General features: G+C 38.1%; 1 protein-coding gene across 1 annotated transcript; it reads right to left on the bottom strand.

Annotated features, from left to right (window-relative positions):
- Positions 1–936: 936 nt before the first annotated feature.
- On the bottom strand, positions 937–24,602 carry rmdn2 (regulator of microtubule dynamics 2). The gene is made up of 11 exons (XM_077582656.1): positions 24,201–24,602; positions 23,293–23,753; positions 16,492–16,672; positions 16,307–16,409; positions 15,188–15,248; positions 8,436–8,511; positions 7,149–7,226; positions 5,101–5,199; positions 3,588–3,641; positions 2,306–2,386; positions 937–2,110 (listed from the first exon to the last, which is right to left on the bottom strand). Exons 2-11 carry the CDS (start codon positions 23,742–23,744, stop codon positions 2,030–2,032), a joined length of 1,266 nt encoding a protein of 421 aa, XP_077438782.1. The 5' UTR covers positions 23,745–23,753; positions 24,201–24,602; the 3' UTR covers positions 937–2,029.
- Between the last annotated feature and the right edge of the window lie 2,032 nt (positions 24,603–26,634).

Here is a 26,634-nt window from a genome sequence, read left to right as displayed (position 1 = left end):
GAAGGCGGAGGTGAGGCGATTTCAAATAATTAAAAGAATCGGCTCATCCTTCCTCAGGAATTTGAGCTTGAGGAGAAAGAACACTGGTAAAAATGTGAGGTGCTATTATGCAACCGAAGGTAAATTCCTCAAGGCCTGCATGTACCAAAATCAAGATTAGAGGCCATCGCACCCGCAGATCGACTCTGTCTGAGGACTCGTTCCATAGAATTCTCCCGCCCTCTTCAATGACGTGCGCGGGAGGAAGAGGAAGACAACATTTTCAAAACAGTATCCGACATGTCATTTAAATTCATTTGGGAGGTAAATGTAGTTCAAGCATGAACTAAGACGTTGAAACATGACTAAACCTGCGGGCTATTTTGGTTGAATCAGATATGGGAAAAATGTCAATATTATCCTGGCAAAAAAAAAGTACATGCCTTGAAAATAAGTTTATAATAAAAATCATTACATAATTCAGCAAGGTAAAAAAATAAATAAATAAAAGCACACAAGAGGATTGCGATAGTGTCATTGATTTAGCAGATTTAATTATGGATTCTGGTACCAACAGCATCTGAGAAGGTTATCTGCATCCTTAACAAATATCTGGATTTCTTTGGCGTTCAATAAAACAAAATCACACACATGCAACACGTCACCTTGCCTATATACTAATGTCATGTGACAAAGTTTTTTTTTCTTTCCAAAAAGCAGATTAAAAATACATAAAACAAATGTAAAGAATGAAATAAATACATCTCTGGCCCTTAGAGTGCAGCTGTTAAAGCAATTGGTAATTGATAAAACAGTTTAAAAAAAAAAAATCAAACCTCAACCCTTATAATTTAACAATATTATTCACCCAAATTTACATTCAGTATTTTATAAATCACACATCCAAAGCTTGGACTACAGAGGAATTTTTATTTTATTTTATTTTGTTACAAAACCTACTTCTAAATGGCTCTATTATATGCAGAGAACACAAAAACACATTTCACACCACTTTGTGAATTAATGTTACGTCTAAGAGAGAATTTAACTGGAGCTCCGTTGCATTTTAAAAACACATCTGCAAGCTTAGTCTCTGTATTGAAACCCCAAGGTTCGATTCAAGAATTTGCCGAAATATATACGGCATATAAAATGTCTATGCGATGCTTTGGTCGGCTATAATGCGATAAAAGTCAAGCGGAAGTCGATTAATTCATGACACCAGCGATATCTTGCACCACAAACGGCTTTTCGCGTTAAGACAGTTTGACACAACCACATTGAAGTAAATAAAAACAAATGATTAAGAATACAACTCACCATTTAGGCTGAATTTAGTGTGTGTCTCTCCCAAAGCAGCCCTCCCCCCCACCCCCAAAAAAAACTTTTTTCACTTGTGCTTCAATTGTATTTGGATGACTTGCAAATTTTGCAAGTGACCGTGCTTCAGGTATCATTTTTGGTCAAATAATTCAACATGCTTTTAGTGTACTACGACCCATTGGCGTATTACGGCAAGTTGTGACGTACTCACTTGGTAATCTGTAGTGAGAGCAACGACGTGACATCATAGACACGGGAGGTGTGCCACTGGCAGGGAGGCCAACGATGAATGACATCCATTTGACTCTGAACATACGCCAACGGTGTCAATCAATAGTTCTCACCGTTGACAAAACAACTGCGTGTGATGGTTGCATATTGGCGCTACTTCATGTCGTCGGGCAGGTGCGGGAAAATAGAGCCACTCATCAGCAAAGACTGGACAACAAATGGCCACTGGCTGTGTTGGCTTTGTCCGAGCTGCTTTTCTTGTTGATGTGGCTGACAAACGGGACGGAACAGGCAGTAGCAACAAGTCCAACCTTCCCATTCAAGCGTTCGTGATGAGGTCGGGGAGCCCACCAGGGTCTAGCCACACCCACCTTAACAATGATCATTGACTCTATCAGCCAATTTTGCTCCCATGGATGATGGAACTCAACAACTTGAGAATTCTGATGGTCTCAGTGCACTCACTGGCACACACGTTGGCCTATAGCAGCAGAAGCTACAGGTCCAATTCACCTTCGGGTTCTAACGATCCAAATTCCGGGAAGAGAAGGTCAAGCTCTTTCTGTGCGTCTTCATCCTATTAACGGACCATTTATATTAGTGTGACGCAATAAAACACTCCATTGCACCTTTTCCAGAGTTAAAGAACAGGGTAAGCTAACATTAGCATATGTGTTTATTTTTGTCATTCTATTCAGCTGGTGTGGTACCATGCAGGGGCACAGGTTCAAGAAAGTACTCTTTTTTTTTTTGTTAATATGACAACTCCTACCTCTTTTGAAACAGACTGCATCGATGCAGCAGCTTCACACATCTGCCTCGCCTTCTTCATGTACCCAATGTCTCTGTAGCACTGTCGCACAGAAGGAGAAAACATTATAAATGCCAACATAGGATGTCAACAAATATGTCGGTGATACAAACATGAGGTACAATTGCACTCTGATCCCGCCTTCAAAATGTTGCCTTTGCAAAGATATTAAGGCTCAGTTTTGATTGAGACTGTCAGAGGTAGCAATTTAGATTTAGAAATGTTCACTTTTTCCCATTTGTAATTGAATAACTTCATTTCCCAACTAACAACCAGACAGCAAAGCAACTTTTGAGACAGCATCTCCAAGACCCATTTCTAACGTTTAAGTTATTATTGTTATTCATACACACTTTAGCTTAAATTAAGTCAAAACACACTGCAAAAGTATTGGAACGGCAAAGTCAAATCCTTTGTTGTATACTGAAGACATTTGGGTAGGATGTAACTCATAATAGTAGCATCACAATGAATTCTTAATGAAGTCTCCAAAACCATTTTCTATGGCAATTCACAAAAAAATGCATCCAAACTAATCGGGATAAGCTTCACCATGCAACAAGATCATGACCCAAAAAACCGACTGCAAATCCAAAATAGAACTTAAAGGGGAAGTCAAACCCCCCCCAATTTTTTTTTTTTTTACAATAAAATGTTCTATACAGCCCCACTAATCTAAATATGGCATTCTGGTTAATTGCGTTAATGGAATATGAGTTAAGCAGCAAAATCCAACAGTTTTTATCAATATCAGAAGGCGGCCATTTTGCCACTTGGCTGTCGAGTGAAAATGACATCACAGTTGCTCAGGTCTCAGGTAACAACCAATCACAGCTCAGCTTCAGGAAACAGGTGAGCTGTGATTCGTCGTTGCCTGACCACCTTTGATGTCATCTTGGCAAAATGGCCGCCCGGTGAGATGGATAAAAAACGGCTGGATTTCGCTGCATAACTCATATTCCACAAATGTAATGTTAATCAGAATGGCATGTTTAGACTAGTGAGGTCACATAAAATATATTGTTGTCAAGAAACGTTTAAGGTTGACTCCCCCTTGAAGGGAGAAACACCCCAGAAACAATTAAGTTGTCAAAGCGCATGAAATAAAAACTAGAATTTGGAACATTTGTCTCCTATTCATATTTTGACCTGGATCCCATATTGACCTTGCTGTTCCAATACTTTTGGAGGTGACATTTCAACATTAAAAATACTTTCAAAAGGACCCTATAAGATAACCGACCTTAGCAAGAAATACATAGTTGAGTTTGGAATATCTTGGCTGGATATCTTCAACCTACAACAGAGAAAAACGCTATGGTTAGCTTTCAGAGGGATTTATGTTGATTTCTCTTTGCGCTTCCTCGCTAAACAAAAAAACAAAAAAAAGTATTTTGGCAGCTTTGCTTCCATGTCGTGGGCAACGTGTTATAACAGGGAGCAAGAAATTGATGGGTAAAGATATACAAGACGCAAGAAAGAGGCACGCACAGTTATATTAGCCAGAAGCAAAATTCACATCTCTACTATATAAACAATCTAAATGTGAGAACACACATTAAGCCTCTCTAAACACACCAAGGGTTTGGCTTCGGAGAATTTGGCACAGGAGATATTTGGGAGGAATTTGAAATTGAGCGTTTGTCAAATGGGGCACAGGAACACATGCCTTCATTTAATAGCGACTTCGTTTTCTTCTTTTTTTTTTTTTTGCATGAGCTGTGCAGCTTCAGTCAGTCGACTCGTTGCGGCCAGCTCGCCCTGTCTAAATTGGGGTTGGTTAAGTCCAAGGTTGTATCATGTGGCAGGTGGAGGGTGGGGCAGTTTGGTGGGCAGGGCCACACACGCAGGCTGCTAATAGACTTGACAGTGCTGGAGACACCAGTACTCAAAACAGTTCAGGGTGACCCCATGACCCCAATTACTAACCCCATGCTGGGGCGCCGAATCTTTTTTGCCCCAACAGGTACTTTTCAAGATATATACATCGGTCATCGAGCCCACGCTCTATGGTTTGGTAGCATAGAGTGCTAAAAGTCTTGGCCGCCGATACAGCTCAACACTATTTTAACTCATTCATTGCCATTGACGGTTATAGACGTCAAATATTCATTTTAACTATTTCTATTATTTTTTTTAACAAGAGTATGAAAAACTACAATTTTTATATTGTACTTTAAGAACAGATATAAAATTTGTGATTAATCGTGAGTTAACTCGTGAAGTCATGCAATTAATTACGATTACAAATTTAATCGCCAGGCAATTCAAATTTTTTATTGTAATTAATCGCATGACTTCAATAGTTAACTCGTGATTAATCACAAGCTTAATATCTGTTCTAGATGTACAATATATTTTTTTCTTCTAGGCTTTCTTTCATACTCTTGTTAACAAAAGTGGAAAAAATGTTAAACTAATAGAAATGGTTCAAATTAATTTTTGACGTCAATAGCCGTCAATGGCAGTGAATGAGTTAACGCTCAGGCCCAGGGACGAAACGACTGCAGTTGTATGTGGTTCATTCAACCAGTTATGTAACTCACCTCTCGGTCCGGCGACCTCAACAATGGTGTAGAAAGACAGACAAATAAATAAGGGAGAGTCCGTTTGGTCATTTCTTGTGAGAATACATTTTCTCAACATAGTAGCAGAGGCCAGAGTGGAATGCTTTGAATATTTTCTTTTTGTCACTGCATTATTAACCAAATAGATATGGCTAAGTACTAATTGGTATGAATGAAGAAATACAGAACCTTCAGAAAATTCTTCAGTGCGTCTTCAACTGAGGCACTGGGAGGTTCCACAAATAATGCGGCAGCAACTTTCCTCTCAAGCCAAGACAACTGGGCAACCTGCAAAAGGGACACCAGAATAAGATGATATTTTTTGTTTATGCATTGAAGTTAATCTAAGGGGAAATGTAAATATTGACACCTTCTTAAAATAATTGCCTAAATCATTTTTTCAGATTTTTCACAAAAAAATGAATCATTTGCATCCTGAGATGATTTAGGCCCCCCCAAAAAATAATTTAAGAAAGAAAGAAAAAGATTTAGGCAATTATTTTAAGAGGGTGGCATTATGATGAATGGTGGATAACAGCACTACACGATCCGTTGCACACAAACATGATTCCGTAAAAGAGTACTTTGAGTACATTTCTCCCGCATGTTCATGGTTCAGCATTTTCCGCACAGTTATTTTTCTTTGGAACCTATTCTCTGTTCTAAGCTGAAAAAAATGGCTACTTGCCTATTTTTTCCCCCAGGCTAAGCAATAAAAGTATTTTGAAATGTAGGTGTTTGGTTTGATGGTGTTTTTTCAACTTTGCTTTGTTAGCGGTTATTAAATGCATCTCGTTAGCAGTCAAAAGCAGTTTTTACTTCTCTCTTGATGCATTTAATAATAGTCAGTGTAGTCTACTTTGCCATTACAATTTGTGTATAAAAGGCAGAAATGTTCTAGGACTGGTGTCACAAAAGATTATTTCAAAAAATATATATTTAAAAATGCTTTTATATACAAATTCTCTGTCAGTGGCAACAGCCAATGAACAGGGCGAGTGGTGAAGAGACCAATGAGACCAGACATCCTACAAGTTAAGGGTCAAACGCCAGATCCTCCATGGAGTACAATAAAGTTAGAAGTCCTACGGATGGAAAACATAGCATTTGCTCTTTTAATTGTGTTACGATTTTTAAAACATTTTGATTTCTACTCACATTGCACAATTGAATCGCTGTGATAAAAATCGAAGCTAACCATTTACGACACTGTATGATTGGGCTGAAGCCGTTCCACTTAAGGCCTGTAGATGGCAGTAATGTGTATTTCAAAAGTTGCTAACTGGCAAACAAATGGAGATGCTGGTCATTTCGGAATACTGATTCGAGTGAGGGGCCGATTTTTGAGCACATATCTCCAATCAATTATAAGCAAAATTAAAAACTTAAAAAGTTTAGCGTGAAAGAGACTTTGGGAGTATTTTGGTGGTTTACGCACTGGTACCTTCCCACCTGCATGTTTAAATAATAATAATAATAATAAAATAAAATAAAAATAATAATAATAATAAAAAAGATATATATATATATATATATATATATATATATATATATATATATATATATATATATATATATATATAATTCATTTCATTTGTTGTCAGACAATGATAATAGCCAGAAGAAGTCTGCTTCACACTATTCATTTGAGCACTGTCTAATTACAGGTGTAGTATTGCCATGGCGTCATCGCGGAAGCCTTCAAACAGAGGCACTTGCCGAGTGCAAACAGTAGATCATTGTGGGACATGCAAACACGACAGCGGGCCTATAAAACGCAGCCTGTGAAAACATCAGGTGTTAGCGCACTGCTCCTGACTCCTAAGCGTGATTAGTAAATGTGAGTGTTGTTGACTTTAATGACAAGTGATCCCCCCTAATAACTTATTTCCTTCCTGACAGCTAGTCTGACATTTGGACTGCAGCAACTCGAGAAAAATAACTACAAAAATATATGAGTCATGCAATGCTCCAAATGAACTTCTAGCACAGAATGACTGGCTGACCAGACATTGTGAAAACAATCGGGAGCTGCATCAACAAAATTAAGTTCTAGCTTACAATCTGATTTAAAGCTAACAATGGCCAAACCTCGAGGAAAACCCAAACAGCGGCGGTGATTAAGGGGGAAACAGTTGGGTGTGTTTGCAAAGGGAGACGAGAGGTCGGGTCGGCTTTTGGGGCGGAAGCGCCCATGGATGTGTGGAGAGATGTGCGCGATAATGAGTGTCACACACAGCATAGCACCAGCGGCCCAGCAGGTAGTAGGACAGGGGATCTTGAGGCTTCAGCTCGATGGCTTTATCCAGGTGATCCTGAGGCAGGAAAGAGCAAACCAGACAGACAGGGTGAACATTTCCACAGTTGATTCATGACACGGCAGCTATTTCCATCACCTTCTGTTCTGACCTGATCTGTCCTGCAGCACCAAGCCACAACTATTTCACAAACATCTCTCACACACGCGATCGTGGAAAGCAGACGCACACTTCAGCCTCTCACGCACCCGCCCTCTCGCTTTTCCATTTGTCCTCTCGATCACTTTTTTCCCACACGTATTTCTCTCCTTTCGCTCACCTGTCAATACCTTTATCAGGTAAACTGTGGTATGGGGAGGCCGCTGATAGAAGATACAAGGCTAGATGCCGTTTTTTTGGAGATTTTTTTTTTTTTTGCGTAATTAATCAAGGGGCAACTCGAACAACGTATGAGGAGGCGGGGGTGCAATTTGCGGTACAACACCTGGTCTTGCGCCACACAGCGCTCCTTGGCAGCAGTCGGCTCGGAAGAGAGGGGCGCGGCAACCACACGGGGAGAGGCGGGGTTTTACCGAACCGAGCGTTTTACTTCCGCATTAGAATAATAGTCAGCAAAATACCTAATATTTTATAAAGAAAATTACATTGCCATGGTGTCAAAGGTAAGATTTAATCTGTGGAAGGTCTTAAAATTCCATGATGTAATCAAATCAATGAACTTTTCTCTTTTAATTTCTAGTTCCTGATCATAGAATGGCCACAAGAGGGCGGTATTGGACACCGTCGTGAATCGCATGAAACTAACAACAATTTTCTATTCTTCTAACTTCGAGTTTCAGATCGTAAAACTGCCACTGCTGTTTCGAGTACCGGCACCTTGAAATCAGGCCTGGAACACACACAGAAACTAAAATGTACAATATATGCTTGAGGCAGTGATTCTCAATTAGTGTGCCGTGAGAAATCATCAGGTGTGATGTGGGAAATTGCCCAATGTCAATTATTTTTAACAAAAATTACCTTCTAATTAAAAAAAAAATGTTTTTGTTCATTTATCTATGCTAGCCATACAATAACAAAACAACTAAATGCTCTTCCACTACATGACAGAAGGTGCATATTTATTCTGTATACAGTACTGTATACATTTTTGTGAACCGATTTTCCTTTGAACTAAAACATGCCTTGACTCAATAAAGGTTGAGAAACAGTGCCATTTGAATGTAATCAAGCAACAGGGCAATAACTACAACAACTTCAACTTACCTTAAAAATGTAGCCATTCTTGATCTTGTTCTGCATGGTGTCATATTCAGCCATAATCCCACACATGATGGCATACCTGAAAGGTACCATCCTGATAGTTATTCTACTACGGAATTAAAATGCATTTTCTTAAACACTCTTGGTCAACCTACAGCTGTGGCCAACAGGTAAGTAAATGTTGCTGTTTTATTAAAAATGGAAATAAGAAATAATCTTCCAAACAGGTTTTTAGGTGTTTTAGATAGTATTTAATTTACAATGGGGTTTGGGGTACAATGGGTTCCGAGAGGCAGTTTGTAAGTCGAATTGTTCGTAAGTCGAATCGTTCGTAAATTGAGGTACATGGAAATAAAATAAAGTAAAGTAGAAAATATTTGGTTAAAAATGGTAAATGGACTGTTTTTTTATGCTATGCCATGTATACTGCTTTACAAAGCCTCACATTCACCCATTCACACACACACGTTCATACACCATAGGCTGGCTGCTATCTTGCTCAAGGACACTTTGACATTGTCACAATTAGGATCAAACCCACAACCTCCCAGTTGGGAAACAATCACCATATCACTGAGCCATACTCAAAAAAAGAAAAGAAAAAAGAAACAGAATAAAAATAAAATGTAATTATGTGCAATACGTAGACTTATTTATGCTGTCTAATTCTATACATACATTAAATTTATAATTTTTTAAAATTGAAAACAATGTGTATGATGATAATGGGGAGCGATGGCGTACATAGCTGTTCAACTGTCAACCAAGATAGCATAGCAGCACACACCACCTCTGGTACCAAGATTAACTTTTTTTTTCCTGTCAGAAGGGGAGGAGCCCTTTCTGTTTCCCGCTCAAAGCAACGTTGGTGTGGAGTCACCTCAGCGATCAAACACAAGCGAGAAATGCATTGGCCTTTCGTTCAGCCATGCTAAATAAAGTTTACTTGCATAAAGTTTACTACCGGGCAAGCAAGAGAGAGCGAAAGAAAGAGAGAGAGAGATGAGATGCTAGTATGGCGCGGTGCTGCTCAGCAGGGTTATGGCAGAAAGGGGAACTACAGCACAGTACCGTAATGCATGATGTGGCGCGCACTTAAAAATCTGATCTTACCTGTGCAATACGGCATTTCACGGCATTTATGGACATCAGTCGGCGTTTGTTTGTATCCGCCAATGTTTGTAATTCGAATGTTCGTAACTGTACTCTCAAACAAAACAATTATTTCCTTCATCATCACTATTTATTTAACTGACTTGGACTATAGAGCAGGTGGGTGCGTTTCGGTATCTGTATTGTCAGAATGAATGAAGTTCAGAGGTTGGAGAAGAGTAGAGGGAGCTGAACAAGGTATTTCACTGCAAGGCTGCTGGTGCTCTGCCAAACACCACAGCGCCGCATAAACACCTTTTATGTACCAGGGTGGTGCTGCTGGCAGTTGGAATCTGCCACTGCACGAGTCTGTGACTGTGTACTGGAATGTGCAAGGGGATTTATTTAACAGTGCATGATTTGGCGGCGGGCTACTGTTTGAGCTAATCACTCAGTCTCCCAATTGAGATTAGGGGAAGGATACATATAATTACAATGATCAGAGAGAGATATTGTTCATTTTGTGCAAATCTGGAAAACAGATGGAAACAATCATGCAGTGTGTTGGTCACGCTATTGTCTGCATCGTAATTGCTCTGTGATTCACTGGTTTAGAAAATGGATGATTAGTGAGCATAGTGAGAATACTTGGAGTCATAATTGATAGGTATATGAAAACTGTTTTCCAATAGATGACTAGCTTAGCCGTGATGGTGTTTTGCCAAACTGTATTTTTTTTTTTAAACCTTCCTTTATCATGATTATTTTGTCTTTAACTCTTTGACTGCCAAAAACGTTAAATAACGTCTAGTAAAATCCTAGGGAGGAGTGCCAAAGACGTTAAAAGACGTTTGTTTCAAAACAGAGGTGAAACTAACCATTTTCTATTGTTGATTACTGAAAAACGGAATAAGGTAGAAACAAACTTTTTTTTCTGATGAAAGATGAGAGTCCAATCTTTCATTTGGTAGTATGTGTTTTCATAGTCCAAACACATAATTTTCTGTGGACTTTGAAAGATCAGTAAAAATGCTTAAAATCGGCTGGCACCCACGGCATCCCTTTTCTGAAAACGTCTGGCAGTCAAAGAGATAATAGTGATTCTTAACCTTGTTGGAGGCACTGACTACTGAACCCCACCAGTTTCAGACAAGTTAAATATAACTAACTGCTAAAAATGTGTCAATATTGCTTTTAAGACAGAACTCCTGGTTAAAGCATTCGAAGACAACCCTGTTCAAGACTCCATACCAAGGAAACCTGCAGACCCTAAGTTGAAGCCCCGTGTTACCGAGGATTCTGGGAGCAGGACCAATCTTGCCATGGTAACATCAGCGAGGCAACAGAATGTCCAGAAATAAATCATTGCAGCGGTCAAAGACAACCTTTCTGACTGGCCACAGGCTTCCACTGCTAATCCGCACACCTCTACAATCACAGAGGCCCCAAAGGCAGGATCATCCACATGACCTGAATTTTGCATGGTGAGATCAGTGAAGGTGGCTTAAGAGTGAATGCATCAACCACCTGTCGGCCTGCTGAGAACTCAGTGTGTGCATACAGTGCCTCAAAATAGTATTCATACCTATAGGATAATCACGATTATGACTCTAGCGATGACGATGATGGATAACGGAAATCTCAAGTCCTTTACAATAGTAAATAGTTTTCAGTGTTTTAAAAGCAGTTATTTTAAGTTTTCCGTGCTTACGGAGCAGTCATTTGGTTAATTTTATTTTACGTCAAAGTTAGGGCACTTTAAAGAGCAGATATCTAAACGTCACTTATTTTAAATATATTCAGTTGACAATTAAGAACATATGGAAGATTATGCACATTACTTTCCATTTATTTAGTTAGGTAGGGCATGAGAACTTTTTATGCTTCACAAATAAATAAAAAAATGTCAAGATTGTTTTGTGACTCAACGCTTAGAAAATATATTTATATCGTTCTGCAAATCAGTTTGTAGTAACAGATTTTTAAATTACTATTACGAGAACCCCTATGAGCCAAATATGGGTGATTCATATAAGGGTGTAAGAGGGTGATTTTGGCTTATGAGTTTGAAATTAAGTTCTTGTTAAAACACTTCATGATTGAAGAGTAAAATTCTTAAGCACTACATTTTAAAATGTCTTAAAGCAGTTTCACTGATCTGGATGTTAATTTTGCATTTGGATGATGCAATGCCGATTACCAAGAAAGAATGGTGCATGTGTGAGACTCAGAAATGTCTTGTATGTATGTGCAAAGGACGAGATTTTTTTTTGGGGTGATCGAAAGGCATTAATTGGCATATGCCAATCACACACTTTTCCACGGAAATCGGCTGATCACGATCGGTGCGCCATTAGTATGTGCTTGTCAATCATTTTAAAGAACAGGTTAGGGTTGTTCATTTCAATGATATTTGGTACATTAAGAATCAGAATTGAGGCAAGTGATGAAAATAAGAATGTGTTGAATTTACAATAAAAAAAAATCAATCTTTGTGAAACATAATGATTTTAACGTGCAAACCAATGCCGATGTTTTGTTTTGTTTTTTTACTGTATAATAAACATATATTATTTTTGATGTAGTATAAAGAGATTTAAAAGTGCATCTGGATGTATATAAACTCATTTTCTTTTTAAGCTTGAATTCAGGTCCAACAATGGGCACTAATTTCTCAACACATGTAGTTCAAATAAAATTGAATAAAATAAAGTTGCTACAGTGATTGAGTCATTATTTTGTGAATGGAACAATTTAGCTGCTTATATTTATAGATCACAGACAGTAATTGGACACCAAAAAAAGATACGTGTACAACTGGTTTGACTAAACAGGGTTTGTGCTTAACCCAACTGGATTTACAGAATGACGTTTCTTGGTAAACTTTTGGACGACATCCAGGTAGAAAAGGCTTGCTTTGTAATGTACTAATGACATTATGAGGGAAGTAAGCCATTGATTTTGCTTACAATCACACAAAATAACTTATTTGGTTAAGTGGAGCATTGAGTTTGAAAAAGGTGGGGAAAAAATAGGTGTCATGGACTCAGACCCCCACCCCCCACTTTTTAGAAGATAACAAAATTGTAAGATCCACCCAGAGTTAAAACAAATAAATAAATAAAAAAGGATAGCTGGCAAGGTAAAGGTTCCAAAATCCCTCCATTCAGCAGGGCAAGGAATGTTCCGTAGTAGTTTCAGTGGACGGAACAGAAACTGAACGGCAGCTCTACGAAACAACATCTGCCAAATTGTGACAGGCAGGGCGGCACATAGGAAAACAGGTGACAAGTTTTCTCACGGCATCAGTACACTTTGTAAACAGTTACCTCAGACATAAACTTCCTTGTGACACGGCCTGGTACCGTTCCCAGTTCTTGCCTCTCCCCTTTACAATGTACTTTGTAACCACTGATCTTTTTTGCTCTGTGTATTTACTCGGTTTAAGGATCTTGCAAATTCCATTAAGTGGGTGCAGGATTAAAAATTAAGCTTTGCAAAAGCTGTTTCTTTTAATTAACTAAACAAACACAGTGTTCTATTCCTTAAGCGTTGTAGCACATGAGTGACCTAATGCTAATTATATCCTAACAAACATGACTGGAGTCAGTTTCGGTGTTTTTCACTAGAAAGCTGTGTATTCAAATATGCACAAAATAATACACTCTAAATAAAAACAAACACCATATACCTTGCGTAAAATACACTAAAAGCCATACCAGATTTCAGCAAATGCAACTAGAGTATTTCTTTTAACTCAAAAAGCTGTCAGTGGGTCTTCTCTAATACAGCGGTAGATTCCGTGTATGATGAGTAGTCAAGTTTTGACATGAGCATCATTTCAGATGAGGAATGTACCAACCAGGTTTGCACAAATACCAACAGGATTTCTGATGCCATCCTGCCAAACACATTAAAAGCAAGGGGATTTCACAAGCATCTAGGTAGGCACACCAAGAAAAAAAAAATAAGCCCTCCTCCTTTTCGTCAATGTGTCCAAGTTAACAATAAGAAACAACTCAAGTGTGCTAAACCAGAGAATGTAAATGGTTAAAATAATGCGTAGAATGCAACGTTAACAAGCAAAACTAAAATCAATACATCCGCTCCACAGGCAAAGTTGTAAGTAGTGCCTGACCAATTAATCGGCCGATGATCGTCCTTCAAACAACGGCCGATTATTTTTCCCTTAAAACGTTATCGAAGAAAACCGAAGTTTCCCGACACTGTGAAAGTACAGTAATTTCTGGACTATAAGGCGCACCTGACTATAAGCGGTGCTAGCTACATTTGGGGAATACTCGAGTTTGCTACACATATAAGCCGCACCCGACTGTAAGCCGCAGGTGTTTTAATGTTACCGCACCGGGTTCCCGCTACTTTCTTTTCCATAATGAGGGCGCAAATTGTCTCACACTCGTTCCGTCTCTGCTACTGTATTTGGGGTCACTTGGTTTGTTTTGCTCTGTCTGACGCTATTGCGCTTCCTTTATACTGCGTCCCCTTGTGATCTGATGGATAAGCCACACCTTTATATTCAAAGTCGAATGCATGTGAAAAAAGTAGCGGCTTATAGTCCCGAAATTACTGTACCTTGAATGCACCATTTTGTTTGCGTAGCATTGGAAACTAGCAAGTGTGTAGCGTATGTTATTCTGTTTTTTCTGTTGTCCCCCAAGCGTCCTTTAAGCCGTGTAATTGGAGTTAACTGTAAAACTAAACACACGACAATAAGAATTACATCCACTGTATATTTAAATACAAAACATGCTTCAGTTTTAAAACATCGCTAGCTAGCCTAGCACTAATCCCATTCAAATGCTAACAGGAAATTAGCATCAACGTGGAGAGTTTTTTTCCTTAAAAAAAAAACAAAAATCCACACACAAATGCTGTGGGAACACGTACCCACAGGTAAGATAACACAACGCAAAGGCTCAAATTCTTCCCAATGTGTGAAAAACTAGTTATTTTAATAGAACTCAATCGCAATTTTCTTCTGTACTAACTTTAAATGTGTACAACGTGGATGCATCGCAACACACTGCCCCCAAGAGGCCAACAAATATATTTTTTTATGCATTAAATATATATTTTTAAATAATCGGTTATTTTTTTCTGCCAAAAATCGGTATCAGCCTCAAAAAGTGCATATCGGTCGGGCCCTAATTGTAAGATTTAAAATAGCTTCAAGCAACACACATCTGTAGATATGAATAACTGAAGTAAGCCCAACATAGAAGTACAGCAACAATAAATGCCTGCTGTTCATCACGTCTTCGTGACATCCACGTAAATGTCAGTTTATTGAGCCAAGTTTAACTGTTGGCATTCCCCAAACTTAAAATACTCTCGGGGGTGTGATTGGGTGATCTGAACGTGAGAAGGAGACAAACATTTGAACCATCGCTTGCCTTCCTTATTGTAAAAATTGCCACTTACCTGTTGAAGCGTTTCTATAGTTATTTGTGTTATTTGAACAGGGAGTTTTGTGAGACTTGTTTGAAAATACAACCTTATATGATTGAACATAAGCCATCAAGCTGTCTTGCGTGAATTTATGTTTGTACCTTTGTTCTTTCATAGGTACATTTTATGTATGGAAGGTGTAACAGCTCAAAGAACAGAGAATAGAACACACAACAATAAATAATTGAACATACCATTGGTGACTTTCAGCACATTTCGGGTTCAGCGCCACTGCATCCTCACCAACCTTCTTTCCTAAGAGAGAAATGTTTAAGAATGAATAATTAAACAAACATACTGTATACATGACAGAAAATAATGATAATGTACCCATCTGCTTTCTATACCACTTATTCTCAATTATCTCAAAAGATGTTAGCCTAGTGAGATTGTTTTAACTCAATTTGCAAGAACGCAATTAAAATACATTTTTAAATATGGGGAAAAAAATGCATGTGCATCTGTTATTGTTTTTTTATACTGATACTATCTTTATATATTAAATTTTTATAATACGTTTTTCAGTACATGTATAAAAGTTCCAGGCTTTGACAGCAAAGGGTTTGAAACTTTGAACAATCAAAAAATAACCACATACTGCAATTTAGTTTTTTTGTTTTGTTCAAATGGCTCTTGGGAATAAAAATAACCTGCATTTTGTTTTTTGGTTTGTTTTTTTTCCAGTTCAAAGGGCTCTCGCGCATAAAAATCACCATTCAAGGACGGCACTAAACCATCAAACAGTAAACCAACATTAAGTGCAAGAACTCAGTTGGTGCATTTCCCCCCACATAAATCAACTCATTCAAAATTTCAAAATTATTGCATGTTATTCCAAATCCACACCAAAAAATTATAATATTCAGCCTAGGGCAGTTTAAGACTCGTTAAACACACAACTAAGCCATGACTGCCATCTAGTGGCCAATGTTAATATTACAACTTAAAACTACAATATGTATAATGGAACCCCACTATTTGGGAGGTGAGGAGGAAGGGGACAGGGCCGGGCCACGAATATAAAAAATCTGTGCAAAATTAACGGCCATGAAATACATTGGATTATTTATTTTTTTTGGAACCACCCCCCCAAAAAAATTCCGAAAATGCTGATAAACCTCTCAAATTTTCGATAAAAAAAGGGGATTTTATACTGAGGAAAAAAACAACAACATCAAATAAGCGAATTTGCAGATGCCGACTGGTGAGCATGCGGGGGTCTAGTGTAGTAGAGAAAACCTGTTCATAATCTAGCCCACATATAATACAATATATATATACACAACAATAAGACAAAATAAGATTAAGATGACCAGTTTCTGCATGGCTCTTCTTTTCTTCGAGTGTGGAGCTGATGTCATGAACGTCGCAATGTGCTCTGATTAGACGCCAAAGAAACGTTGAATTCTGTCCAAACTAGAAACATATGAATATTAAGTGAGTGACTGAAAACATCCCAAAATTGAGTCGAAGGCCATTTCTAGCTATTATAACAAACCTCTTCTCGTTGCGTTGTTAGGATGTTCAGACTTTCTCTTTTGTCAGCATCTGTGCCCTGATGCAAAGAGTCGATCTTCTCCAGTAAGCAAGTTAACTCGTCTGTTGCCTCCTGCCTCTCGTCCCACTCTTCATCATCACTTTGATCCTCTTCATCAGAGTCTGTCAGTGCAGTGATATACCTGGAACAACAAATGTAGAAAATAAATACCTGCAGTTCATTGTCACTGCATGCAATTACTAAGTGTGTAACTAGTACTAAAAGCCACAGCAAAAACGGAATAAGACAAACATTTTGTTTTCGGTTCAGCAAACCAAAAATGGCAGGCGGCCATCATATGGAAACTACTTTTATTGTACATGTTTCTGCCTTTCAAGCAGATGGTACATGTTTGATAACATAACTCAGCAACTACATTTGAACATTTCATGTGCAAGATCATTTAAAGTGCTTTAACATTAAAAGCATTACAGAAAGGGAAAACAAAATAATATTCAGACATTGCAAAAAAAATCATGTTAAATTCATCTAAAATAATTACATTAAATTAAGATGGTTAAAATGGATTAAAAAGACTGATAAAAAAAAATCAGGAAGGGCCTCCGGTGTAAAACTGTGCCAAACAAACCATGTGAGTGACCCAATTCGGTGAACCCTGACGGTGAAAATGAAAGGAAGTATTGTATTCCATAAGGATCCTTGTTTATTTACATAAATTTGTATTGATTTCTATAGTACAGGTCCTCCGTATTATAGAAAATATTTCAGTGCTGTGGTGTTGTGTTATGTCACAAAATATTCTGGGCTTTACCAGAAACAATAACGCTTCACTAATCACAGTTTCTAGTCATAGCAGAGTAATATGATGTGTTTGCTAAATCATAAAAATGGCTTAAACAACAACCATTTTTGTTGGTCAATTGCTCACAGAATGTGAAAGAACAATGTCACATTTGTTTACAAGATTGTTTTCAATATTAGCGGATGTCATTTTTGATATTTTACCTGTATACCTGAGGGCTTCTGTACAAAGACAGGGAGGCTTGTTTGTCAGGGTGAGGCACGCAACACTCACATGAAATGTTTCATACACGCCTTTCAACTACTGTGAGTACATAGTAACAATTTAAGATTGCACCTAGAAAGCAGTAATCAAGTGCAATTCTTTATCAATAATAGAGCTAGAAATGAGAAACACAAAGTTGGAGAAAAAAAAAAAAAAGAAGAGAGACGAGCTATTAAGCTCCATGTGCGTCAATGGTGGTTAAGGGAATATTTTGGGCTATAGGCCATGGTTCGAGTGGCGTGTCAGAGCGGGCTGCAGACACAAACATCAGTGACCCGACAGGTGCCTTGCGCCGCAGGCTCCGGCGCGACTCCACCCGCAGCACACACCTTCCAGCCTTAGTGCTATGATTACAGACGTAATATGAGGACATTTGTGCTCCACAGATGTGAACCATAATTAAACAAGTCAACAACATCAATGATGATGTCACAATGGTGTGATGGCAAAACAAACGTTAACTATGAACTGCATTACCACAATATACTAACTGTATGAAAATGTATCTATAAACCCACATAGCTGGAAAAAAATGTTTTACTTTGTAAATCTGCAAAGTAACTGCTTGTAACTAAGGCAGTGGTTCTTAACCCGGGTTCAACTGAACCCTAGGGATTCGGTGAGTCAGTCTCAGGGGTTCGGCAGAGGTCAAGACACACACCCGACTGAAATGTTTCATGACGATATGCCCCGCTTGGCCCTCGCTGGTGATCCTGCTAAATTGCTTGGCCTATCTGTGCTGCAGGCAATTTGGTGCGCTCAGTAGTCGATCTGTGGCTGTTGTGATGTTACGTCGTGTGATTTATTTATTATTATAATCCCTTCACACTAACTATGTCAAGGAATGAAAGAAAGTGGTCAGACAAATGTGCAATATGAATTCACATGTATAACGGAACGTATGGTGTTCCACAGGGTTCAATACTGGGGCCACTGCTGTTTTCATTTCTATCTGCTGCCGCTGAGTTGAGTGAGGGGAATTAGCGTCCTAACTGCATGATTTGCGTCAAGTTATGACCCGAAGACTATCACTCAGTGTTCCATCACTGAGGTGAAAAGATTACACCGGTCATGGAGTGGCTTAGCCATTCTATGGCCACTAATCCAGCAACAAATCGGTGGTGGCGCTGAAGCTTCATATTGCCAAGACTTAAAACATTCAGGATTTGGAGAGTATGAAGAATGAGGACTGGATCAACATCAGTCCATTCAATCCCAGCCATATTTATGCATGAGATTAAGGCAGGAGTATCCATTTATATATTGAATAATTTAATATACTATATTTACAAGCTGTTTGACTATATGAAATGTCATAATTTGATTTGAATTAAACAACCAAACAATTATCCTTTTTTTTGTAGCATTTTCACACCACTACAAGGTCTCTATGACAACAGGAGAATCAAATTCAGTATTTTTTTTGTATTTTTTGGGGGGCATATATCCTTGATTAATCACACATTTTATATCTGTTCTAAATGTACAGTAAGAATATCTAGGTTTCCATACTCTTGTTAACAAAAGTGGGAAAAAATGTTAACCCCTAGGCGTTATTATGACCCGTTTTTAGCTTTTTGTTGGTTCTGACCAAGCCATTTTAAAATAAAATACTGCCTACGGGTACTAATAGAAATAGTTCAAATGACTTTTTGACGTCTATAGCCGTCAATGGCAGTAAATGAGTTAAAAAAAAAAAAATCAAAAACCAAAAGAAACACCTTTCTTGATTTTTGTTGCATTATCTCAAAACCAAGTCACCAATATCAATGACATTCACTTTGAAGGCTATAGTTTTTAGCTGGGCATTGATTTAACCTTTTATTCCATTTCATAAAACTCATAATTGTGGCATTGCTTTGTAATTTGCAGGCAGAGCAGAGTAGTTCAAACAGATGCCTGGTGCCTGCCAAACTAAAATGATACAATGAAATAAAACTGTACAAAGTATAATAAAATCCATGAGGCTGCTGATTGATTTATGGCTGGAAATTCACTTTTGGTATTGCACTACATATGTGGAAACAAGAGCACAGTGCTGGGTAAACCTCAAACAAGCAACATGCTCCAAAATTATTGAGAGCTTTGGTGCTTGTTTGTCCACAGGATATGTGCTCATTAGAAGAGCTACCGAGTACAGAGAACCCAAAGGACATGGCAAGCTTTCAAAAGAGCTTAGCAAATCTCCTTGGTTACTCTGTACAAAAACAAACCCATGTTACCATGTTTACATCAGCGGGCCTTTGAGCATGCAGGCTAGCTTATTCAGTTGCCACTTCCAGGGCCAATCAGAACCTTTCGTCGATAACAACTAGCACGTGTTTAAAGCATTGTAACCTTTTGTTCCCAAGAGGCAGAAGCTCATTTTGAAAGTCATGCACACTTGATAAAAAGAAAAAGGGCAGAATAAAATATTTTGTAAGCTGTGACTGTCAGCAAGATGTGGAATTAACCATATTTGGTCATTCATCTACTTCATGTGAGCGGCATGGCTCAGGTGGTAGAGTGGCTGTCTTCCAACATGGAGGTTGTGGGTTCGATCCTCAACTTTTGCAACCGCAAACGCATTAAAGTGCTTTGAATACGTACGGTAGAAAAGCGCTATACAAGTAAAAGTCCATTAACTAGGGTGGGAATCTTTGAATGTCTCATTTTTGGGTCTGCGATTCAATTCAGAATCGATTTTCGGTTAAGAATGATTTTTGATTCAAAATGATTTGATTGACAATGAATTTTGCTTTAATTTATAGATGTGCAAAGAATTGTAAAGACCTACTTCAGTCTGACTCGCTAATGCTAATTAGCGCACTACTCGCAGCACTTTTATCACCCAAAACAACAGCTCCACACTGCAAAAAAAACAACAACTTTTACTGGAATAACTTGATCGTGACTTTTTCCTTCTACTCTCTAATGTGGCTACTACTTAACAGTGTATCAGACCGCGTGGAACCACACTGCCCCTAAGTGGTCAAATCGAGTACAACATGAACAGTGCTCCCAATAAAGGCACACACAAACAAAGGCAAGACAGTATAAAATAATTTAAATGAAATCAATTTTGGGACATTTAAAATGGATTCTGAATCGTACTAAATCGATTTTTTGGCACACCCCTACCATTTACCATCTGCACAAATTACTCAAAAGGAGAATTCAGATACTGGGTTCAAAACACCTCAACACCTAATTTGCATAGATGAGCAGTGACTCATTTGCATTCGAGAAAGAACCATTCCCCCCAAACTGGCTGCAAAAACTGAATGAAAAGAAACTAATTGTAGAGGGAAACTATTTTATACATTAATATCAAAAGAGCAAATATTCCCATGACGAAGTTACACAAAATAAACAAGCAAATCCATTTGCTTTCTTTGAAACAGACAGCATGTTGAGCAGACTTGCCCGTCATTAAACACTACTTTTATGCTTAAATCAACAGTTCTCCAATGTCATGAATGCATTTGAACAAAAACGAAGCTGTAATGTCCTTGAGCTACAGTCGCATGACGTGAATGAATGCAGCGGATACTGTTCTGAATTACAAGTTTCTACAAGACATGTTTCAATGAGGCCTCTGACAGCTTGGCACACCGACAGGTTGATTGATGTTTTGTTTTCTCCTCCAACGTGCAGAGAGCTAGCTAGCTGTGGCAACATATGCAAGAAGTATAACTTTAGCATAGTCACTATCCGGCCTTGCCGTTTGAGAATTATTTATGTTATGTGAATGCCATCTGAGCTGAACTGAAAGGACAAATTGCGCAATTGGCTCCTTTGGTGGGAAAGCAGCATGATTCCCTAAAGGGGTGGAATTTGATCCCTTTTCCTTCGCCACTCGCCCCCACACCCTTGGATTAAAAAAATAAAAAAATAACAAAGCAGTAAGACAAAACTCTTTAATTAAAGGAGTTATATGCATGGTGGGATTTATTTTATAGTATAATGTCTGTGTGCAATATGGCGAGCAAATACCTAAAAAGTGAAACATCAGAATAGAAGACTGATCCAAATGTTTTTGCTGAATGTCATTGAAGAGCTTGAAGTGTCTGATTTTATGTGGAATATAGTCAAGTTAGTGGATGCCTGTTTATAAAACAAAAACCCAAAAAAACAAAAATAAACCTCTGTTTATGTTACAAAAGGTTGCCATGGGTTCAAGGCATTTGGCTGTTGATAAAGATGGGCGACAAGGCATGTGGTCCTTCATTACCCATCTGTTTACACAAGAATCTAAAACAAATACGTTATACCACACAACCGAGAATTGGGGCAATTCTTTTGCACACATCTGAGACAAAATAGGAAAGTAATATGGTTCTTTCTGATACGAGTTAAGAGCTGGTTTTCATTATTTTTTTTTTAATGCTTAAGGGAGAGACTTTACAGTTTACTAACGTCTTAGTTTGGCCAAATCCAACTCTGTAAACAATGTGTACAGGAAAGTGTGTCAGGATGACATTGAGGAAATTTCATACAAGTTCTATATCTACCCTAAGACCTGTCAAACTTGAATTATGTAATACATTCGTTATGGTTGAAGAAATTCTGTTGTTAACTGACAGTCGACCTCTGATTTGTTTGGATTGGGCATCTTTTTCCCAAATAATGGAAATGTATGTGTTCCAGGGGAGTAATGTTACCATCCTAAAAAAAAATATTGATAACACTAAGTTTTTCTTTTTTCCATTAGATGTCACGGGTGATCATTGAAAGTGTGTGATGTGATAAGTCTTGGTAATATGTGACTCATTTGTGCTTGAAAAAATAAAGGATGACATGGTCAAAAGTCAAAGATAAAAAATCTATGAAGTCTGATTTACTATCATCCCAAATAGCTGGTGATAAATTGTGTGTTTTGGTTTAATAGATTGCACATGCGGTTAGTGGGCATGTTACACACTAATATTGTTTTTTTTTTTTTATTAATACCCCAAATAGCGGCCACTAGATGGCATGTGCACTCATGAGACTGTGAGTTTTTAAAACAGGGGTTTGCACTTTAGATCACCAAGGAACATTCCGGAAGGCATCGCAAGACACCAGCACTAATTTCGAGTGTACTGGAATGAACCAGACGCACTGAAATGCAGAGTCATGATTATACGGCATGACTATTTTTTGTGACCTTGGATCACAGAAGGGCCAAAATTGCACTGCTCAACACACAACATGTCACAACAGTCTTTGTCTACGTCATTTCAAAATCGTACAATTAGAAAAGTTCTCTCCGCCGCCTCTTATTTTGCCTGTGCTAAACTGGCACCACTTAGCTTGTTGTTTACACATGCCTTTTAGACAGGTTATTTAAAGACACAAAATCAACTACTGCAAGTCATCTCATGTGTGATAGTTTCTCCTTCTGAAATTTATCCATTTAAATAATATTCTTCCCAGAATGCACATGATGACGTAATGTAGAATTGTATTGATTTGCAGACAGATTACTGGTTGCACCTGGTTAGTAATTCAGCTTCCACATCTATCACATCTGAAGGGGGGGGGGGGTAAGGGGTCTTTTATATGGGGGGTTTGTAGATAGGTGCTGACAGAACTTTTACGACATAGTGTATGATTCTGTTGAAAACCTTTTATGCTTAAAGTGACAGCGGTCAATTAAACAAACGTTTGCAATACAGTAGGGTGCTCAAAAGTATTAGTACACATCACTATGATCATTAAGTTAAAACGGACCTAACAATCATCATGCACCCCTTATGTATGTTAATACTCACCCTCCCTCACTTTCTGCTTCTTCAGAACTTCGCCCCCCTGCTATGGCCCCAGCAATGCTGCCTCCAGCTCTTTTCCTCCGCGTTGGTGTGGTCCTGTGGAGAGGTGCAGTTCGATGTGCATCTGTCCTATCACCTCCCCGCAGCTCTTCGACAACTTGACCATGCCGCATCGGCAAGGCATTCTTCAATGCCTTCATCTCATCTTTCAGCTCTGACACACACTGAAGTAGGGCCTCAAGGCGGTCCAGTACCTCAATCTGGTCTCCAGGTATACCGGGACTATTGATTAACGTCATGCCAGGTGAAAGTTCTTTATTAGTGAGCAGGTAGCGCGCTGGCAATGAGGCTCTCCGTCTCATCTTATAGCCCTGGTAACATGCCACAGCCAAGCCGATGCCAGCCACCCCAGCCAAGGCTCCCAGAATCAGGACTTTGCTGTCTGCTTGGGCCATCCTGAAGGCCTGCACAGAATGGAAATCTTCAGATTACTAATTTGAGGGGAGAGAATGGATGAATTGACAACAATTTAATCACTGATTGTAATGTGGATTTAAACAAGCTACTAAAATAATTACAAATCACAATACAACCACTGTATTTGTAATTAATGGTGACAAATTGCAATATAGTATAGCCATGGTTTCCCTCTATAAACAGATTTTTTTTAAACAGAAAAAAGTGCTGTAAATTATAACATTAAAACATCACATGTGAACACCCTAGTAGGACCAGCATGAGTACAATCGGTAGTACAAATCGAATCAAACACTGCACAGGTGACAGGGAGGATGTTACCTAGCAGCAGACAGAAACTCGACGCAACCTGAACAATCCGTCTGTCTGTCAGTGACAATGTCGTTGCTTTGTAGCAAAAATAAGAAAAAACAATAAGCAGTTTTATTACTTACGGTTGCAAACAGCCGCGTTGCACCTAGCTTCGTTCAGTGACAGTCCTGTCAACGACCAAAACAATGTTGCTGGCTGAGGTTCGTAACACCTTTTTAAACGCGTAGCATAATGACATTCGGTTTTTCAACACGTCGCGTCTTTTATGTTGAAAATAAAAAATGTCTACATTATCGCGGACCTAGTTGCTGAAGATTATTAATATTAAAGAAGCCTGGTCAGAAGTGGTTCGACTAGCTATTTGGTGCATCGAACAAAATAGTCCGTTTGGTTTCAAACGCACTCATGAAAGGTTCCGCTTAACCAAATGACTGCGGTTATTCATTTACTTATTTATTTTTAGGTCCTCCAGCGACAGGCCGAGTCAGACGTATGTTAATATTGAATTGTTCAAATTAGAAACCACACTTTATCTTGGCCGGTAAACGTATGACTGAAATTATTTATTTCTGTCATCCGTTTATGGATTTGCTGTGATCACGTGACGGAAGAACCTGTCCGAAGTTTCCAGAAGAAGTTGAGATGCAAGTTATCAAGACCAACAACACAGCTCGCAGATAAAATCATCATTACTGACTTGACTACAGTGAAGAAGAAAAAAAACTGTTATCATTGTATTCATCAGTGTGCTTATTCTTAGTGTTCTAATTTGCAATCTTGAAACATGATGGATTTGACGTTCAATATATATATATATATATATATATATATATATATATATATATATATATATATATATATATATATATATATATATATATATATATATATCAATATTAAATGCAGACGCTTACCTCTAGAATTTGCTCCTCTCACTTTCTCTCCAGAGGACACTGACTATATGTACTGACTTGCTCACTATCAAATCAACCTTGCATGTGGTTATTGCAGTCCTCAGTCAGGTTTATTTAAGAGTTAAAAATAGTTTTCAAGGAGCAGAGAGGTTGGCTGAATATTCATTTTCCTTTTTTCATGAAAAAAAAAAAAAGCTAACAAAATGTGTAACTTTACAAAGCAACAGGTTATACCCATACTGTATTTTTTTTTTTTTACATGCCAAAAGGACTTTACCACTAAATAGCCTATAAATGATTAAGTGGCAATACTGATTGTAATGTAGCGTGAAGTTCTTTTATGTAATGATGTACGCTACGTGCCTTTTTCCCACCAAACACTTTGAACACAGTATTGTTCTTTTGTACACCACAGCGGCATTCTGCCAACAGGGAACAAAACCCCTCGAGAAATCCAGAGGAATAGCTGTGGGGAGAAAAGAACGGGCTATCGCTCTGGGTATGTCCTGCAGTCTTACTGGAAATGTGTTAATAGCGGACTGCGTACAGTTGTGGCCTTGTTCCCATTGAGTCAAAGTCAGCAGATAAGCAGATATTGTCAAAACTGTAATTTTATCATCCCACACACATCTGCTCAAATGCTCATGCTACCCAGGAATAAATAAAAGCAGCCACAGATAACATTTTACTCCCACACATTTCCATCTGGGAATTTAGAGTCTTCAATTATCCTACTAACATGGATGTTTTGGGAATGTGCAAGGAAACCCAAATAGCCACAGAAAATCCAAGCACAGCAAACTCCACACAGATTCAAACCCAAAACCTCTTGACTGTGAAACATACATACTAACCACATGCATCTCCGTGCCGTCATGCATACAAGTCATAGAAAAGCAATTTTTTAGTTTCTAAATTATTTTTTTTTAACTCATTCACTACCATTGACGGCTAGCGACGTCATAAATTCATTTGAACTATTTCTATTAGTTTAACATTTTCCCCCCACTTTTGTTAACAAGAGTATGAAAACCTAGATTATTTTTTTTAACGTTAAGAGCAGATATAAAATTTGTGATTAATCGTGAGTTCACGAGTGAAGTCATGTGATTAATTACGTTTTTTTTTTTTAAAGCCTAACGCCCCTAATTTTTTAAAATCTTTTCTTTAAGAGAAATAAATAAAATATTTTTTATCTTTTTTTTTTTTTTTTTTTTTTAAGAAACGATTATTAAAAATTAGGGGCGTCAGGCGAATACATTTTTTAATCGTAATTAATCGCATAACTTCACAATTAATCACAAATTTTATATCTGTTCTAATACAATAAAAACATTCTAGGTTTTCATACACTTGTTAACAAAAGTGGGGAAAATATTAAACTAATAGAAATAGTTCAAATAAATTTTTGGCGTCTATAGCCGTCAATGGCAGTGAATGAGTTTTAATGGCACACTGGTTAGATACAAGGTACAGATTAAACCTAAGGTCATAGTTAAATGATTAAAAGTCCAATGGTCCATCCAGACTGCCAAGCAGATTAGCAGGAAACCAGTACAAACATTACAAACAGAAACCTGCTTTGGGTAGCTTGAACAGTGGCACGGAATGACTTTATTAATTACTAAACCAACAGGGATGA

This window comes from Vanacampus margaritifer, chromosome 12 (assembly GCF_051991255.1).
Source record: "Vanacampus margaritifer isolate UIUO_Vmar chromosome 12, RoL_Vmar_1.0, whole genome shotgun sequence".
NCBI lineage: Eukaryota > Metazoa > Chordata > Actinopteri > Syngnathiformes > Syngnathidae > Vanacampus > Vanacampus margaritifer.
This window is presented reverse-complemented; position numbering and strand designations above follow the sequence as displayed.

Bases quoted from the DNA above. Each gene is read 5' to 3' on its own strand.
- rmdn2 (XM_077582656.1), bottom strand. From the start codon at position 23,744: ATGGCCCAAGCAGACAGCAAAGTCCTGATTCTGGGAGCCTTGGCTGGG. The intron at 16,410-16,491 runs GTTTGTTATAAT...ATATGTTTCTAG, and splicing joins TAACAACGCAACGAGAAGAG to TTTGGACAGAATTCAACGTT. The intron at 2,387-3,587 runs GTCGGTTATCTT...TCTGTGCGACAG, and splicing joins ACTATGTATTTCTTGCTAAG to TGCTACAGAGACATTGGGTA.